Source organism: Leuresthes tenuis, unplaced genomic scaffold (genome assembly GCF_036924035.1).
Source record: "Leuresthes tenuis unplaced genomic scaffold, fLeuTen1.0.hap1 SCAF_21, whole genome shotgun sequence".
In the NCBI taxonomy this organism is placed as follows: Eukaryota; Metazoa; Chordata; class Actinopteri; order Atheriniformes; family Atherinopsidae; genus Leuresthes; species Leuresthes tenuis.
The window spans coordinates 4,290,420-4,310,528 of record NW_027325375.1 but is presented as its reverse complement, the minus strand read 5'-3'; the positions used below and the strand labels follow the sequence as shown (position 1 = coordinate 4,310,528).

The 20,109-nt window shown below is 39.3% G+C and overlaps 1 protein-coding gene across 1 annotated transcript in view; it reads right to left on the bottom strand.

Annotated features, from left to right (window-relative positions):
- The window catches only part of stk32a (serine/threonine kinase 32A), a 65,269-nt gene that overhangs the window by 32,397 nt on the left and 12,763 nt on the right, over window positions 1–20,109 (bottom strand). Inside the window, exon 5 of the mRNA XM_072374799.1 lies at window positions 10,782–10,955. Within this exon, the coding sequence (XP_072230900.1) occupies window positions 10,782–10,955 (174 nt within the window). The remainder of the gene's footprint in view (window positions 1–10,781; window positions 10,956–20,109) is intronic.

Sequence of the window (20,109 nt, the reverse complement as noted above, 5' to 3'; positions counted from 1 at the left end):
ACACACACACACACACACACACACACACACACACACATAGATAGATAGAATGTATAGAAATGTGTACACACTTCCAGACACACAAAGTGCCAGAATCCCTCTCTCCTGCTCTTGCCCACCAGACGCTTAAGAGCTAGTCAGACAGTCACTGCCTTTGAACGTGAATTGAAAGCTCCATTCGACCCACAGAAACCAACAGCTCAAATCCAACAAACTGCTGCATCTCTAACTCATCCTCTTTTCTCTCTGCTGGGGAAAGCAGCTCTGGCGCGTGTGAGAATGGCACAGGTGCTCATGTTGTACCTTTATGTACACAAGTAAATATACTTTGCGCAAATGGTGTGTACGATGCTACTGACTCTTGAGCTCCAAGATGTTCATTCTTTATTCATCAACAAATTTCTGAGTGTTCTGAGTTCTTTGTGAAGACTTTGACAAGTTGGTGGTCTAATAAGACATAAAGTGCCAAGCAGACACTAAAAAACAGCTAGTCGGCACTAAAAAGCCAAGGCCAAAACTTACATCACAATTATGAGTGATGAATAATTCAGAGTCAGAAACATTCAGAGAGTGTTTAAAAAAAACAGATCTCTCCACCCTCTCTAACTGGCTCTTTTGAGTGTGTATCTTTGCCTTTCTCTGTGTCTCACTGTCTGCTTATGAGCCATTCTGAATACGCTCCTTTTAGCTCTAATCTCTCCTCTTCTCCTCGTACAGACAGACACATAAGCATGATAAACAAGAGGCAATTTGTGATCTTTTTTGAGCAGACTCGCCAGTAAACAGTCCATCATGTTCAGAGTGCAATGCTCCTCCCCTCATCTAATCTCCTGCTGTCAGCTGGGCTGAGCTGAGGGAGATTTTCAACAATGATAGTGCTCAATTCACCGTTTCAAGGTGGAAATTGGAGAGCTGGCATCAGCTGGCACATTAATCTGCATTTATGAAAAACAAGAATATAATTTCACCCTCATTCTCCGCTCTCTCTCACCCCTCTTTTTTCTTCTGCTGGGAAATAAAACATTAACACTCTCCATGAATAAAGAATATCTCTCTTGAAGCTACGACAAACGGCCCCCATTTTGAACAGCTGATGGAAAATAAGAGTGATGACCTTGTAAATCTTAATTAAATCTCCAGAATTGAGTATAACATCTTCGTGTTAAGAACCCTTCATTAGATGACCCACTTCACTTCACCTTCACTTCACCAAATTTGGTGAATTAAGACAATATTCCCTTTTGGCAGCTTTGAGAAGAGACCTCTCGAGCAGAAGTGGGATGAAGAAGCAAATGAATAATTTGAAGCAGAGCTTTACTTGTGCCACTCCCTCTGAGAATGACATTGCACATATTGGATGTGGGAGAATAGGCAAGGGAAAGCAACACAAGTACAGCAACAGTAGCATAAGACAGAATTCAGAGCAATAATGACAGAGATTATTAGAGAAGAACAGAATAACCCCCCCCCCCCAAAAAAAATGTTCAGAAAATATGGAAAATGCTAATTAAGAGAAAAGGCAGCACTCCTGCACTTACTTATGTTGGTTAATTCCTTTGTAGATTATATGATACTGAGAAATTTCATGTTTTGTCTCCACAACATCATTTCATTTGTTACTATATATCTATTTTTTGCATTTCAGGGCTGCAACACATTCCGAAAAAAGTTGCTATTGTTGCTATTCTTTACAACACTTAGGAGTTTTATGCAGTGTTTCATGTGTTATTTTGTTCCTTTTTTCCCACAAACATGTCTTAAGGTGTGCAACAGTGAAAGACTTTCTCTTTTATATTTTTCTTTTCAAAATTCTGCCCACATTCTCTGTTGGGGACAAGTACAAACTGCAGACAGGCCCGAGCAGTTCCTGTACCATCTTTCCCTGAGATGTCTTTGTAAGACTTGGTTTTGCATTGTCTTGCTGAAAAATGCATCCTTGGATGCCATACTGAAGGCGGCATGTGTTGCTCTAAAATCTCAGTGAACTTTTCCACATCAACGCTGCCATCACAGGTGTAAATGAGCTTTGCCAAGCACACTGATACGACCCGATACCATCACAGAGCCTTGCTTTTGGAGTGATTGCTGACAACCGTCCAGAAAGTTTTTTTGTCTTTGTCCAGAGCACACAGTGCTATTTCTGCAGAACAGATCTTAGATCCTGATTGATTTGGCATTACTCAGTTCCACGGTATGATGGCCATTGAGCCCATAGAAGTCTTTGCAGTCTTTGGACAAGGTTAACATAAGGCAAAAGGTTTACCATAGTAATCCCTTTCCACTGTGGTTATATCAGGTATCAATGAATCATGGCTGTTGATGCAGTGCCATCTGGGTACTGCGGTTTCCTCCCACTGTCCAAAAACATGCATGTCAGGTTAGTTGGTGTCTCTAAAATTGTCAAAAATTGTTGCCATCTCAACTTTCTTCTTATTTGGAGTTATGCATAATGTGTGTGTGTGTATGTGTGTTTGAGAGTCAGAGAGTACAAATCTTCATACTACTTGGCCGTATTACGCTTGCAGCAGCGACAGCTGGGTCTCACTAATTCAATAAGAAACGATTTGATCACATTCAGGATACCTTGTGTAGAACACAAAGAAAATTCTGTAACTCCTGTAAACATGGTCAAAACTTCTGATTCTGATTGCAGAGACACCTCTTTGATGTGACATTCCTGTCTCTGCTGGCCTAACCTTAGAATAATTTAACCATGGCAATTGAAAGCTAGTTCACTTTGGCTTATAGCAGGCTTCACACTTTTAAATGCCAACTTTTCATTGTAGATTTGGCTTTTCCTCCTTATAGGCTGATATTCGAGAGGAGAGGAAATATTACATTTGTCCTTCACTTTGAACTGTGACAGACTGTCACTGTCATTCCCTCCACTGAAGAAAAGGGAGCAGAGGATGAAGAGTCACAACAGTGACTGTTGTGGTAGGATGACTGAATTCTTGTTTGACACAGTTGATCCATCCATTAGCCCGATGGAAAAAGCTACAGGCACTAGTTCCATTACCAGTGGGAAGAGTGTCATCAGTCTATAGGCAGAATGCAAAGAACGTATAGGCAAGGGACTATAAGTTGGTTTGTTGTCAGTTTTCAGTCCATAAAATGTTGACCAAAGATGTTTGTGCCAGCTTTGGTTACATTTATGTAATGGAGAGTACCACAGGAAAAGCTATCTTTCTATTCTTTCAAGAGAGACAAACCAAACAATCTACAGCTTATTTCTAAACTCTTACTATGAAAACAGCATCAACATGAATTATATTGATGCGCTACAACTGCCACTCTTCCCACCCAGCAGTTATCTGCAGAAAACACCAAATACTAGTAAGCTGCTTTAGTTTGACGTCAGGGTAGGTATGGTGGTCAGAGGTCATGTTAGTCTTAGGACCCAGTTCATTTATCTAATTTATTTAACCCAAAACTGACCGGCATTTGGCTCCTCGCTGGTGGGAATATCTGATCCTGTCCGTACAACATTATCATTGTCTGTGATCACGTCGGTGTTATCAGATCGCATGACGTCATTACGGCTCAGACCCCAGAGGGTTAAACAAACAAAGATAAAATTAAGTTTTTAATCAAGTTAAGCTAAGCAACCAACTGTGTCCCTTATTGTACAAAATAAAAGCTTAATAGTTTTAAGTGTGTGTACGTTTCAGCAGCTGAATCTTGCAGAAACGCACTGATGTGTCACTATTACATTACTGTGTGTGCTGTCTTTCTCTCACAAAATAAATTAACTTCCCTTCCAGCTGTAAAAGGAGTGATTAGTCCCCTAACAAGTCTAATGGGCAGTGTCTTTCCTAAACTCACTGCAGCTGCATATTGACTCGTTAGAAGTGTCTGCTGGCAAACAACGTGCAAGTCTTTCCATTACGAGGATTCGAGGAGGCACCAAAATGCACCAGAGGATTCATCCGGAGATAATTGTTGTTGATGTCAAAGAGCATGTGGTGATTTAAACTTGCACACAACAACTGCAGCCAATGAGAATACACGCACACACACCTCCCCTGTCACACAATTTCCATTTATCTTTCCACTTGTTTGAGAGACCTTGTCTTGTCTCTGAAGATGTTGTCTAATTGAGACTCGCTCTATCGTTAATAATTCAAATCCCCTAAAGGGGTTAGTGTTAAAACACTAACAAATCCTGAATTAGGTTCAAGAAGACATAGGACACCTTTTTGGTAGAGCATAGTGAGAACATGATGCTCCAAAAAGTAAATCTTAACAAAAATGATTGTGAAGGACAAAATATTGAAAATTTGTGTGACACAAATTTTGGTGTCATGCACTGGATTTATAGATAAATGTCTTTAATTTCCTTTTTAAAGTGCTAAGATTAACACATTGGAAAAAGTGTTTATAGCTTTTCCTTTCTGTTCTCATGGGTGCAGTGAAAAGCCGGTAGCCACAGTGAGTAGAACAAAATGCTATATCACTAAACCCTCTGGGATTTCTCCAGTTATAAGCGACTGAAGTACTCAACTATTACCTAAGGCCATGAGCTACTTGTTTTTTCATATTAAGAAATTAATTAAAAGTTATAAATTAAGATGATGTTCTACTATTTAAAATATCATGTGCTAGTATAGCTGCACTTCTCTTCATATTGCCCACGCTGTGTTGAAAAAATTGCTTCAGTTACTCAGTATTGAGGCATCAGTAAAAAACAAATAACAAAAACGCAGGTTAACCTTGGATATAATGCTCCACTTTGTCAGACTGTCTCCTGAAAAGCATTCATATTGTAGCACTCCCAAACAGTGCAACAAATAAAACAGAGCCAGGGAGGGAGGTTACGACCCTGCTTACTTTTTCATCTCAGTATGTAGATGTATACACAGGTTTAAAAAAATGATGAAGTGGCTGAACACAGCTCTCCCTAATCCTGTGATAGGAGTGTGTGGTAGCTGCAGGAGGGATTTTATGATTAGACAAGATTTGACGTATCTGTGAGCACTGGGTGCTTGAAAATATATCTGAGGGTGCCAAACACTGGTAGTCAAACATCTACACTGATACAAACCAGACCAGCGTAATTTGTGTAAGAGAAATTCAGACAAATTATTAACCAAACTGGACAATTCAATCATCTATTACAAATGAACAACCTGAGGTGATTTTTGCCTACCATTGTCCAACCAACCATCCAATCATAGGTCAAATTTCTTGTATTGTCCTGTAAATTACACTAAACTGAGTCCATTTTCTGTCTGCTGAGCTTAACTTATGCTCTGTTCATACTCACATGAGCCATTTTCCATTCAGTGGCCTACAGGACAAGTGTTTATCACTGAAAACAGTTTGCAGTACTATAGATAGCGCTGTATGTTGTCACTTCTGTTGTCGTGTTAGTCTGGTCGTCTGGCCGATATATAGCTATAAATGTAGTTATTTTGATTTTGTTATTTTTAAATGGGTTGTATTCATATTCTTAAGTTATAAAACATGTTGCCAAAAATATGCCCTGGTCTTAAACCCAGGACTACTGTCTATTCTGTAAGGATGTCCATCTCACTAAGGTCTCTGATACTTCTACAACCACCTACAAAGGTGTCCTGTGGTCTCTGGCTCCAAGGCATAGCTGTGGATCCTCTAGTTGCTGTTGGTTGTGGGATGGTGCCCAAGGGAGTAGGCTTGATTTTAGTGCACAATCCACAGATTTGCAATCAGATACACATCTGTGAAACTTTCTTAACTCTTTGTTTTAAGAAATCTGTGTAAACATGACATTTATAAGTAATATCAGTTAGACTTTGGTGCTCATGATCCTGTCTTTGGCTCATTGGTTGGTCTTCCTTGGGACACTTTTGTTAAAGGGGAACTCCGGTATTTTTAAACCTAGACCACCGAGAACAGTTTGGTGAAAGTCGGCGTCCTTTGGAAGATATTTAGAAAACTTGCGATTGGCGAGTGAACAGGGCAGGGATGATGCAGCCTCTAAATAAGACATTATCTGTCTTTATTTCACCAATACTTTAAGATGAATGAATGAACGAACACGTACTATAGCTCTGTTAGCACGTAGGTGCTGTTATGTGGCTACTTGCGGCTATAGGAGAACTAAAGGAGGGAATTCTAACACAGGCACTCTACTGGGACGACTTCATCCACACACACCCCTGGAGCACAGTTTATTTATTTCTTTCACTGTGACAGTCTGCTAACTTCACACGCAGTCTGCTACTGCTAGTTTTGTGCAACTTGGCTGGATATTTATCAAATTTTGACAACGTGAATGACAACTTTGAGTAAGATGGTTCTTACCGGAGTGAATGAGCTGTGCTGCAGCCATGCGTGTGGATGAAGTGGTTCCAGTAGAGGTGTGTGTAGAATTCCCTCCATTAGCTCTCCTATAGCTGCAAGTAGCCACATAACAGCAGCTATGAACTAACAGAGCTATAGTACCTGTTCGTTCATTCATTCGTCTTAAAGTATTGGTGAAATAAAGACAGATAATGCCTTATTTAGAGGCTGCATCATCCCTGCCCTGTTCACTCCGTTATATGGATATACGTCGATCGCGAGTTATCTAAATATCTTCTGAAGGACGCTGACTTTCGCCAAACTGTTCTCGGTGAGTAGATAAACGTATTTCATGGCAGAAATAAGGTCTAGGTTTAAAAAAAACGGAGTTCCCCTTTAAGTAATAACCACTACATACAAGCAAAACCCAATAATCAGACGCTCTGACTTAGTTGTATACTTTTTTTGATTGTGGTATGGAAGTTACTTTTGCTCCCCTGTAAAATAGATGCAGGCAAATTTATGCAACCAATATGGACATCTTGCCACCATATGCAACAAACTATTGCCAATCACATTCATCTTCTTAATAACAGAATTACCATAAAACCATATTGCACCTGACTGATCTCATTATCATCATTACACCTCTCATTATCATCAAAATCCTCAAAGACAAACGGAAGGGAAACATGCACATCCTGCATTTACACACATACTGACAGGTGCATACACGCAAACACACTCTCAAGGCTACAAGTGCATTCACTTACTGTACCAAAGTCAGCGCATCCACATCTGAGGGTGGAAATTATTTATTCAATTTCCATAGAGATGAGCTGAGAGTTACTTTCAGTCACTCTTCCTATTTGAAACTAATGAATGCAGACTGAAACGATGTTGATTCCATCTAAACAAACAAGCCCACCACCTGCACATCAAGTGGCAAGTGTGTCCTCTCCAGGACTAAAATAGAAAACATAATTTAAATATTCATATCCCCCGAAGGACTCAATGAATAAGCAAATTATTAATCCACAGTCTCCCGCTCTCTTTCCTGTGGAGTTTTAAGGGCATGGACAGGAGCAAGCAGCCTGCTTAATGTTAAGTGGTATAATTAGTTATCTGTGGCTGTTGATAAATGAGTGTTCCCTGTTGCAGTGATGTTTCCTATTAGTCATGATTTGAGAATGCTTCTACTCCTATGACTACGTATTTGCTCAGTCGCTAGACCAGAGGAATGAGTCCAAAGGCTAATCCACATAGAAGATGTTTTTTTCAGAATTTTTGTTTTCCATCATTTTAATCGAACAGACACACATGATAACCCACTCTTACTCAGTTGCAAACCAATAAAATAGTGATCGGTAATTAATTCCTGGTTGACCATCATCTTTGTTTTCCTCAATGGTAAATGGTAAATGGACTTGTACTTGTATAGCGCTTTTCTAGTCTAGCTGACCACTCAAAGCGCTTCACTACATGCCGCATTCACCCCTCTCACACACATTCATACAGCACGTCTTAGGATATAACTACGTGCTTTCTAAGCATTCACACACATTCATACCCCCAATGATACACTGGGGGAGCAACGTGGGGTTCAGTGCCTTGTTGCAAATTCACAAATTTGCCTGGATGGATCGTTACAGGATTTTCTGCAGCTGAGAGGTGGGAGTGGCTAAAGATACAAACACTCACTTTGTCTCTGGGAAGCCATCTTTATTCAATATTTCCAAACGCATTTACAGCTTTCCATTCATGGAATTACACCACTGACTCTCTACATTTCCACACTCCACCTGGTTTAATGCTGTTACTGTTAGATTTTAAAAAAATCGAGTATTTGTATTCCTCTATGTGGATTCTCCTCTTTCTTGTTACTAACACGAGCCAAGAGTCATTGACATCAGCTCAGATTCCATTCTCAGAGGATGCATATTTTTAAAAGTTGCTTTAATAACAGCCAAAAAACAAAAAGTTGCCTTAATTGGCTTCATTTTTGCCTGAGAGCAGAACACTGGCATGTATAGGTCGAGCTGACCAGGACATGAACCTGAGCGTCACCCGTGGGAATATTAGAAGTGAGCACATGTGCTCTAACAACTCTTTTGTAAATTGACTAGATGTACATAGCACTGCCCCTGAAATATTGATTTTTCAATATTCAACCGAAAACAAATTCAGGTTTAGTGGCTTAAAATTGTACATTTTCATATAACATTTTTTACGTGAAATCCATGCATGTCTTCTACACCTTATTTTGTCCTGTTTAGGTTAAAGGGGGTCTTATGCCTATCTCAACTGAAATTCAACAAAGGATGCAATGTGCACTCTGCGAAACATAGAAAAGACTCCAGTCAGCCAGCACGTCTAAATCTTCTTTTACTTCTATTACAACGGTACTACCCACTGTTGTACCTCCAACATACATCCACAAGAAAATGGAGTCTGAGATAATAGTAGCAACCATAACATGATGCAGTGCTGTTATTCCATCTGTGCCCTGTGATGGACTGGTGACCCATCCAGGGTGTACCCTGCCTCTCGTCCAATGACAACTTCAGACAATCTTCAGAGCATGTTAAGTATAAAAATCATGTCCATGAAGGTGATGGTCGCATTGTAAAGGAAATGTCTTTTAGCTCTAGCCATGAATATGAACACACTGTCACACTGTTGGGACAAAACCAACTTTTATGGACTCTGCAAGCAAACATGTGCATGTAAGTAAGTACATGTGCATGTTCCTGTAATCCTGAAAAACGTGAGAAAATCATTGAACATGCAGTGGGGGTTTTAACAACTTGGGCCAGTTCAACACGATTCAGGATGGGACCACACCTAAAAGATGGATCAATAGCCCACCAGCTGTCCATAATTCAACTGCAGAGAAGGGAAAGTCATCCATCCATTCATCCATTTTCTATACTCGCTTAATCCAATTTAGGGCTGGAGCCTATCCCAGCTGTCATTGGGCAAGAGGCAGGGTATCCTGGACATGGTCGCCAGTCCATCACAGAGCCACACAAAGACAAACAAGACACACAACCATGCACGCTCACACTCATTTCAAGGGATAATTTAGAGCAGTGTTTCTCAATTCCGGTCCTCATGACCCACTGCCCTGCACGTTTTCAATGTTTCCCTCCTTCACCACACCTGATTCAAATGATCAGCTCATCACCAAGCTCTGCAGTGGCCTGATAAGGAGCCACTGATTTAGAGTGACCTATTAACCTAACATGTATGTGTTTTGACGGTGGGAGGAAGCCAGAGTAGGGAAATTCAATTGAATACATTTTTTGTAAAGGATATGTATTTTAGCCCTAGCCGTGAATATGAAACCTAACCAAGGAGTGTTATTGTCTAAATTTAACCAGTGTTGTCGTGTATACGCTGAATTTAACTTCAACAGTTGTCAAGTGTTGGTCGCGCATCACATGAAGGCATATAGATAAAAGCAATATGCAATATATGAGGGATTTGTGATTTCTTAAAACAAATTACTTGAAATAACATATATATGACTCTCAGATGAGTAGTATCTCCCTCCAGCTGCTTGTAGGGGCAGTACTTTACAGGATGTTATGAGCTGATGATGAATATGGTCATATCAGTTGGAGACCTTGTCATGCAGGTCAAGTCGAGAAGAGGGGCTCAAAATTGTGGTGTGTATGACCTAAATTTGTTGATGCACAGGAGAAGTTGTGATTGTGGAATATAAATTTCAACAGAGATATGAAGTAAAAGTTGGAAAGTCTATCGCTTACATTAGTGGGAACAGACTATGCAACAATTCTGCCTATGTAAAATCAAATTGTTTTTGCTGTCAAGATAACTAAATGCACTTAATGAGGAATTATATATTTTCCACACAAGCAATATCAGGTACAGTAGAGGTAGAGTTGGAATATTGTGTTTTGTGTAACCATCCAGGCTGATGACCTCTGTTTAAATTATGTGAAATTTAACAAAGAAGAATATTGGATATTAAAATATTAAAGAATATTGCTGCAAATCACATAGAATCAGAATGTAGTTGTTTACTCCATCTCAACCACAAGGTAGGTAGGTTTTTCAAGAGTAGGTTTCCCATACTTTGCTTTTTCCTTGTATGTTGGCTGCACATTTGACTGCATCAGGATTTCCAAAAGCTTTCTGAATCACTTTAACGACTTAAAGTAATAACATTTGGCAGTAACCATTCTTTTCTTGGCCATATGACTAAGCTTATTTGCCATAGTAGCAGATATTTCTGCATAATATGCACTTAACGTGCATTTTACAAATTAAATAAGCCATCAACACATCACTATCTACAGGACTGGTGCTTTTCACAAAGACCACAGTCTTCAGATGAGAGTAAACTAATCTGTCAGGTCTGACCTTGATTTTAGGATATCTTGCACTGTCTGTACAGTGGTGGAGCAGTCATATTGAAAAAATATGTGGATAAAAAAGAACATTGGGACACTTTATGGCCAGCGGAAGAGAATTTGGAGAAAACATCTTACCTATGTATGATGCGCTTACTGCGGAGGTATCCCAGAGCCAGGGCTAATTCGCAGACGTAGAGCTTCACCGTGCTCTCTGAGAAGTGAACGTTCTGCTGAAGGTGGTAACGCAGGTCCCCACCCAGTAGCAGGTCCACCACCATAAACATGTCCTCCTCATCTTGGAAGGAATACCTGCATGGGAAGAATAGAAAGAGATAACAATGTCAGGGGGAGCAGGTCGTGACAATGATGTGGACGAGGGAGAAGATGGAGGAAGTGAGGAGGTCACCACATATTTGATTCACACGTTCACCACAATTTAGTTCCCAACAGAGAAAGACAATGAGAATACTTTTTAATGTCAACAAATTTGTAAATCTGCCATCATTTGTAATGTGAAATAAAACATAAATGTTTAGCTTTTACGGAAACACCAGGTTAGTGACATCTCTTTTGCTTTACTTCAGGCCAAATGTGCTTTTTAATGTTGGTTTTCTGTAATGAATAATGTCCTGTTTAAGAATCTATTAGTGTGTTGGTGTGTGTGTGTCTCTCATCGGTCAACTCATCCCTATCAAATTATTGATTTTACTGACCGGGCCTCCCACCTGGGCTGTACTTCTTTTTTCTCCTTCATGATGGGTTTATTCTTTTTTGCATTAAACTAATTAACGCAGCAGACATTTCCTCACTTGCCCTGAAGGTATTCTCTACATAAAGTCTACAACAAAAATGTCCTACATTCACAAGTTCATATCCTGTAAAAAATACTCACTAACTATACTAAGTATACAATATCCCCCTTCTTGTTTCCATCAATATGTCCTCCCTATAAAGCCTGCAGAGGTTTTGGCTGGCAAAAAGACCAGCATCTTGATTCCAACTCGATGCTAACTGACCATAGATGAAGTTGGTAAACCGCCCCCTCCCTCTGGGACCTTCAAAGACAAACTGGACGTGGTGCTTTTCTGCACTGGATGGATGGGGATTGATTGAGCTGACTCCAAACTGTCTGCTCAGGCTCAGATAATGCTGAGACCACGTAACATCTGACTGCCAGTGGCCTCCAAATGGGGAAAGACTATCTGGGAGATGCCCATCCTAAAGATGCTTGCACATTTGACAAAGAGCTTCCTAAAGAAAGAAACACATACTTGCAGTACTATCTGTGTCAGATGAAATTCACATGCACCGTGAACTATTGCGTATTGTTAAAAGACTATCAGAGCATCCTGAAATCGAAGTTGACATTCTGTCCCAAATACACAAATATTAGAAATTCAAAGAAACAACCAAACTTACCATTTAAATGTGTGTATACAGTATAGCTGAGTGAATGAGGCGATGGGAATATCAGTTACTCAGACAAGTACAATTACTTAGCCATGCCTGCAGACGCGAGAGTTCACCAATGATTTGGCAGGAGAATGTGCCTCAATAAGTGTGTCTGAGTTTTACTTAGGCTATTCTTAACTAATGAAATAAAACGGATGATGTAGTCGCACTGTTGGGACAAAACTAACTTTTATGGACTCTGCAAGCAAACATGTGCATGTGAGTAAGTACATGTGCATTTTCCTGTAATCCTGAAAAATGTGAGAAAATCATTGAACATGCAGTGGGGGTTTTAACAACTTGGGCCAGTTCAACACGATTCAGGATGGGACCACACCTAAAAGATGGATCAATAGCCCACCAGCTGTCCATAATTCAACTGCAGAGAAGGGAAAGTCATCCATCCATTCATCCATTTTCTATACTCGCTTAATCCAATTTAGGGCTGGAGCCTATCCCAGCTGTCATTGGGCAAGAGGCAGGGTATCCTGGACATGGTCGCCAGTCCATCACAGAGCCACACAAAGACAAACAAGACACACAACCATGCACGCTCACACTCATTTCAAGGGATAATTTAGAGTGACCTATTGACCTAACATGCATGTGTTTTGACGGTGGGAGGAAGCCGGAGTAGGGAAATTCAATTGAATAATTTTTTTTTAGTCAAGTATCAGTTTGGTGTGTGCGCTAAACTCTCAGGCTATTTACAGTATCCACTCTCTCATACAATAATAACATGCTCCAAGGGCTATTAAGTAGAAAAGATCTGAAAAGAGGCAGACCCTGAGGAAGAGAGAGATGAAGGGGAGTCAAGTGGGTGACTCCACATCCTTAAAAGGATCCATTTGAACAGAGATGTAAATCAATGAAAGAAAAAGAGCTGCTGTAGCATCTCTTAGCATGTCACAGACAGTTCTTTAAAACATTAGGGAATTGAGTAATCTTGTGAAAATAAGGCATAATATATCTCCTTTAATAGGTCATGGCTACAGCATTATAACAGTTTGTTCTTGTTGTCACTGATCTATTATAGCTGAGTTCATTTTCTTTTATCATTCAGTGAACGTAAAAATTGCAGTGAAGATAAATCAGGGAAATCACTTGTTGTGAATTACATTAAGAAAACTTACATTTGAATTCCTTTGATTTGTTTTTTGTGTATTTTTATTTTGTCCATCTGTATTTTGTCTCTGCATTAGACAGAAAAATTACAGTTTTTTCTTTATTTACTCACTTTAACATTTAACATTAGAGCTCGGTGCACCACAACTTCAGGAAACGGAATAGGTTAGTTACTTTGAAATTAGCTCTCACATCCACTGCACATGTGCCTATTCTCATTGTTAAATATTCAACTCTTTTTTAATTGTGCGTTTTTTAAAGCAAAAAGAAAGCTAGGTCCTGTAATGATAAGGGGAAAAGTTCATTTAAGAAGGACATGTTGTGAAAAGAGGGAACCTGCACGAGGGAGTCTACAAAGTTCCAGCGGCTGCAGTTTCAGCAGATGTAAGGGAGATAAAAACTGCAGCAACAGAGAGGAGCTGAGAGAAAGAGGGGGTGAGTTGGAAAATGATATGACACTTCAGTCTGGCACTGAGGGAAAAAAGCACACATCAGACCTGCATCATGAAATTTACATTGCACTCTCCTAAATATCAGAGCCCTGCCTACCTTTGACACAGCATTTGTAGTCTTTTTAGCCTGACACAGCTCTGGCCGTGACCATAAAAACATTCCTTCTAATTATTCATAGTGCTCTTTTTGTGCTTCTGTGGATAAATATGTGACAGAATCATGCAAATTTTGAATTCTTAATATTAAATCCTAACATTTTGAAGGTTTTACTGGTCTTTGATTGGATGCTTGTGTGTGTACTGGAGACCATATAATGAAAACATCTGTAAAGCGTGGTTACAGAAGATCAGTGCCCTTGAGCACAATAGGTTGATAAGCAGTAAGGTACAAAAAAACAGGTTGAAAACTGTAAACCAAGACAAGAAAAACAGACTGTTTTGTTGTTTACAGTGTGAGTTGGACAACAGTTTGTGTTTGCTGGACTGGAGCCAGTCTATTAATCTTTTGATTAACTGTCTGTAACTCTCATCCTTCTGCTTTCACTCTTGTTTTTGGCCTATTTTCATCCTCTCTTTCTCTCCTTCAATCTACTTCAGTATTCTGCACACATTCACACACACATATGGTGTGTGTACATACCTCTAACCCAGCAGAATTAGTTAAGGCTGCAAAGGATTCAGGAGGCTGCTGTCACAAGAGTTAAAGAGACACAAATTAGCTTTAATTGTTGTTTTTCTTGGCTGAGAAAAGGTGGCCCCTATCAGTCAAACAGCAGTTTATTTATTTGTTCTGTTATGCGGTCTATAAAATGGGACATTTTTCTTGTGTGGTGGTGTGCTCAGTGATGTTTTTCAAGACTATGATCTTTAGATAATATAATAATACAATTAGAAAAACTGTCTTGAAGCTGGAGCTCTTCAAGCAGAGCCAAGAGCAGAGGTAATCTCTGAACGGTTACAGCATTTATTTGCATTTAGTATGAAAGATGTGAAAATGAGAGCAGTGTTTTCACAGACTCCCAGCGAGAACTGGTTGGAGGTGCATCACCCAACGTTGATTGGAGGGTGTAAAGCGTCTTTTAGTGACTTTACTTCCCTTTTGTGTATTCTTCGGAGTTAGCTTCGTGTTTCACCTTGACACCAGGTCCTTGTTTACAGATTACCACACCTCTTTTGGTAGCAACTTAGCTATATTTAATTTGGTTTGTTTTATAATTTGTTCTTCTCATACTTCCGACCTTTTCCAAACTATGTCGACAAACCAAAAGGTGCATGAGAAGCTGAATTTGAATAACTGCCAAAAAAGACACAAACATTAATGTGTTCATCATCAGAAGAATCAAGCAGAATGCTTTAGTTTACATCTTAAAATACGTTATGTGTATGTTTCAAATTATTGTTCTCTGTGAATTACAAAAAAATTCAAAAGTAATGTGGTATTTGCTTTTTGAGGAAGAATATTCATTGGCAGGAAAATCCAGGTAGCTATTCATATGAGAAGATAACATATTATAACTTCAACATACATAACTGCAGGATGAACATGATTTTGTTAAGGGGGCTAGAGTGCTGTTAAAGAGGGCCAGAAAGGCCATCCAGTCAATCAATATCCCACCTGAGTCCTCAGCGAAACCAGATTAATCAAGTAGAAAACCAACTCTCATGCTTGGCCGCAGTTTCCATGTTTTCTGTCCCAATAGTATTTCCATCAAAAAGCCAACGCAGTAAAGAGTGAAAGGACATAGCCATCATTGTTGTAGGGAAGTTTGCCGGCACACAGGCACATGTACATATGTACAGAGAAAAGAATGTACTTTGTACTTGGATTTCTGTAGAGTGTGCCCACACGTGTGCCAAGTCATGCCCCACTGCTTGTTGGTGCATAAGCCAACCACAGTCATTCTTGAGATGTGATAAAAGTTTCATATGCGTTCTGCATGCTGGCAGATCAAGGCCGACTCACATGCAAGCTTTTATATAAAAAAAGCTCACTTACAGACAGACCCTGTCATCCCATAGATTTATGCACAATGTTAACACTTATCAGTCTATGTGCGTGTTATGATAGCTACATTCTTATGCAGTTCATGCACTGTGTTCGGCACTAAACAACATCCATGTGGTGTTAACTGACCTTTTTATTTAATGCTCAACAGTATTTGCTTGACGTGGTATTTGGAAGATGGCTGAATATAAACCAAGTCTTGGTTAACCTGCTGCTTCTGCTGTCACAGTGAATTCAAAATGGCACTCGTTCCAACACATACACTTTCATGGTTATCATCTCTTTGTTTCTTTCATCTTTTATTGTCTTTTTCTGTCTTTCATCTTTTTTTTTGTTGTTGTTCTGTATCTTAGATAGTTTCACTTTCTGTGTCATTTTGAAATATTCCAACTTGAATATATATCCAACTTGCAACCTGTGTAAATGCATTCCGGTCTACTGCCACTAAGTCACAAATGGTATCTAGCATCACTGACCCCTAAAGCCCTTGCTGTTTTTTTTTTTATTTAAACTTGAAAATAAAAAAATAAATCTTTAAATTCTATCAGATAATATATATATATATATATTTAAAAACTAAGAGAGTATTTGATGGCCTTATTGAGAAAGTCACACTTATTTTTTTAATTTATTCTAAAACATCTCAACTGCAGGTCGCTCAAAACTGTTCAAGATGTTGAAAGAAAAAGATGAAGAAAAACCTTGCTGTTTATATCAGCCGTACCCACGCAGGCTGCGTGAATCCTCAGCCAAGAGGTTGTGTTCTGCCCTGTACAAAGCTGAAAGCTTCAGAGGTGATGAGTCTGATTGACATCTACTGCTGTAAACTGTCACACACTGCACACAGTATAAACTGTGTTGTGCTGCTGCATACAAAAAGATCTTACATTAACTCATCTTACAACTCAAAGTTCCTCTGCACAGTGGCTTATTTTAAAAGTGCCTTGCTCATTTTACAGTGCTGTTTTCAGGTTTGCAAGAACAGCATTTAGCATTAGCTGAGACTGTCCCCTACCTGAGTACGTCCTAATTGGACGTTTGTTCATGCGGGCCGAAACAGCCTATAGTTATGTTTAAAGAAGAGCATCTGCATGTGAATTATAAAAAATGTGTCCATGAAAGTGACAGTTTCTGTTGTTAAAATAATGTATTTTATATCATTTAAATTGATTACAGTGCCCCCCAACCCCTCCCCCCATTTATGAGTTTTTTGTTTGTTTCTTAAAGCAAACACTTCAGAATGACATCTATCCTGATGTGGAAATGCTCATATGGGTTGTCTTACCCTCCTGCAGCCTAAAGGAGCCATCCTTTACAGGATGCTGTTATGGGTTGTTTAAGGATATGAATAAATGACCGATATGATTATATTAACTGGAGGACTTGTTGCAACAGTTTTTCTCCCTCTGCTCCTCTACTCTCCCACCTGCATAGTTTGTCAGATGTTTAGTGTGTTCTTTTATCCTTGGAATAAATTAAGTGGCAGCAGTGGATGGTAGGCTCACTAAATTGGAAGCACTGCTCAGCATTATAACAAAGAACCTGCTAGCAGCAGTAAGCAGCTAACTCCCAATAACCAATGCAGACTGATTGTCATAGCTCATTAAATTTCCCTGGTAGATGCAGCTGGAAAGTTAAGTTGGCTGGATAAAACATGTGCAGGGAAGCACTCGAAACATAAATCCCTATCAAGTGTAACTAGTGCATCAAAACATTAGCCAGGGTAGAGGTTTTCAGTAAAATGTGTGGGAAAGAAATTATGTCATTGCATTTTTCTATTGTACTCACAATTTGTCTGTGTAACTTACATTTTAGAGTAGAACATGATTAGAAATTTATATTTTTGCTAAATAATAGTTTTCTGATGTAAAAAAACAACAACAGAGTTTTGTATTTTGCAGCTGAATGAGCTTATTACCACTAGAAAGAACAAATCAAAATCAGTCAGCTGCTGTTATTTCATATCTCAAACTGCATTTTGAGAAGAGAATAGAGACCAATAGCTAGGCTTTAGATTAGCAACTGTACATCATGATAAAATAGTGCAGACTTTTTATTTGCCTTCTTGGATGCATGCCTGGTCCCTCTATGGTGTGCTGGTTCTCTCCCATGCCTTCTCTCTGTCTCCTCAGTCCTCTACTCATTCTGTCCTTCTTTCTTTCAGTCTGTCTCTACCACACATGCATTTCAATGTGACCTCTTGGTGGCCTCCAGGCTCTCGGTCTCACAGGAAAGCATCCTGTATGGTGCTTTTAGAGGCAGAGGCACCCCGGGGCCACTTCGGTAATGGATGTCTCAAGAAACCACAGGGGCTCACAAGCTAATAGTAACATATGCTTACAAAAGGCATTGCTTTCCTCCTGTCATAGGGAACAGTTATTAGCAGTAATGAGTTGTAAGGTTACAAAGAAAGTTAAAATAATACTAAAGCTGTATTATTTGTACTCTAACTAAATGCGCTATTGTGCTCTTTATGACTTGTGAAGAAAATTAACTAAACCTATTCTAAACTGTTGAGCAGTTTTGCTAATTAACATTTACAGTATGTATTGAGTGCCTTAAGCATAAAAACTACATCAGTGAATCTCAGTAATAACCTGCTTAATTAAGAATTGTTTAGCACTGCAATTATAGTGATTAGATATACATGCAACCCATACATGCACACACACTGACCATAGCACTACATTGAAATGGACTCAGCTAGCCAACCACTCAGACTGTGACATACCGGATCAATGCTGACTGCTCTCAAACCAACCTCCCATCCCTTCTCCCAACACCTCCCTTTGACTGACAGCTCCCATCAGTTGATGTTCAATATACCCTCAGCGCACACAAATAGGTGCACCTCCATGCAAAAATACATAAACATGTTTGTAACGAAAAGGCACATTACAAATTCATGCCCTCACATAATGCCAGTAATTTAGCAGTCAAGCAGATTCTAAATCAGCTACTTTTTTCTTTTTATTCACAAAATATTTCCAAGGAATATTTGTATGTATATTTTTACTTCCTGCTGGGTCACATATTGGCATTACCAGTACTTGATTATGATATTTTCCTCTTCTTGCCATCCTGGATTATCCGATCTTCCATTTCAGCAGGTCACCTTGACATGAAGCCAAATACTTGACATGCTGACATTCTGTTTTCAAGCGTTTGACAAAGTCTGCAGTGTTAAAAGTAAAATTGGGCCTTATTATTTCTTGCGGTACTTGGAGTCAAATTTATCATTGCTCAGTATTTTCAGTCAATATGTGAGGTGAATTCACAATGCAACATGTCTTCTTTACAAGTTCTTTTATGTCAGGTTTCTTAAAGAAGGGCTCCTTTTGGAGAAGAGCATTGCCTTGGTGGCACATAATGGCATCACTATTTGGTCTTCTGAGTTTAAAACGTGAGTGAAAAGAGACTGAAACTTGCTATGCACAGAAATGTGATGCATTTGTAAGATTACATAAGGACTGAGGAAAGGAAGGACGCCCTGAAGCAAGTAAAGCTTTTTCTAAACAATCTTTCAGACTTTTGTTAATGTAGGCTACTACTTTTTTTCTTTGATAGTTATGCAATTATGTTCTTATGATAGTGCGTTACATCATAGTAGTTTTTTTCCCCATAGCCTATAAATGGGAAATATTGTTATATGAAGAGTCCTTCAGACTTCAGAAATATGATTATTTTGCTGCACTCTCTCTTTCTTCCTTTTCTTCTCTCTGGAATGTGTGTGTGTGGCTTGGGTACATGCTCTGCCAGACACAGCACAGGTATTTTTTTTAATCTTCTTTTCCAATAACCCACTAGGCTGTGTCATGGGGAAACACATGGAGGGACAAATTAAGCTAAGGTTAGTTATTCGCGCTGATGATAACACATTACTTTACTGTAAGTGTAACAAAAGCTTCCAAACAAGAGTTAACCCCTAGAACAGAAACTACTCTACACTTTTGTTGTCTGGGGAAATATTACTGCATGCTTTTTTTTTGTTCCGTTGGAAGCTTAAGTAATGTGGGGGTCATATGGATATTTGAAATACATCCATCACACCAGACAGCAGGGCCATTTCCCCCAATCAGCTGAAAAAACATTAGGACTGAAAACAGAATTGTCAGCCCAGAAATTGTAAAAAAAAAAGGAACATTATGAGGTAAAAATGTTTTGGTAGCCAGTTGTTTTGAGTAGGGTAGCGTTTTCTAACCCCACCCTTTTTTCTAATCCTAACCATTTATATTAGCTCTAATCCTAACCATTTACTTTCAACTCCTAACTTGAGCCGGTGGGAGCAAAGTAGAAAAGTAAAAGGAGAGTGAAAAAGATTGTTCGGGACAGTATTTGAACCAGTAAAGTCTTGCATGAAGGTTGTGGGTTTAACATGACCCACCAACCCCTAATACAGCATTGTTTTCGTAGTCAAGAATTCCAACAA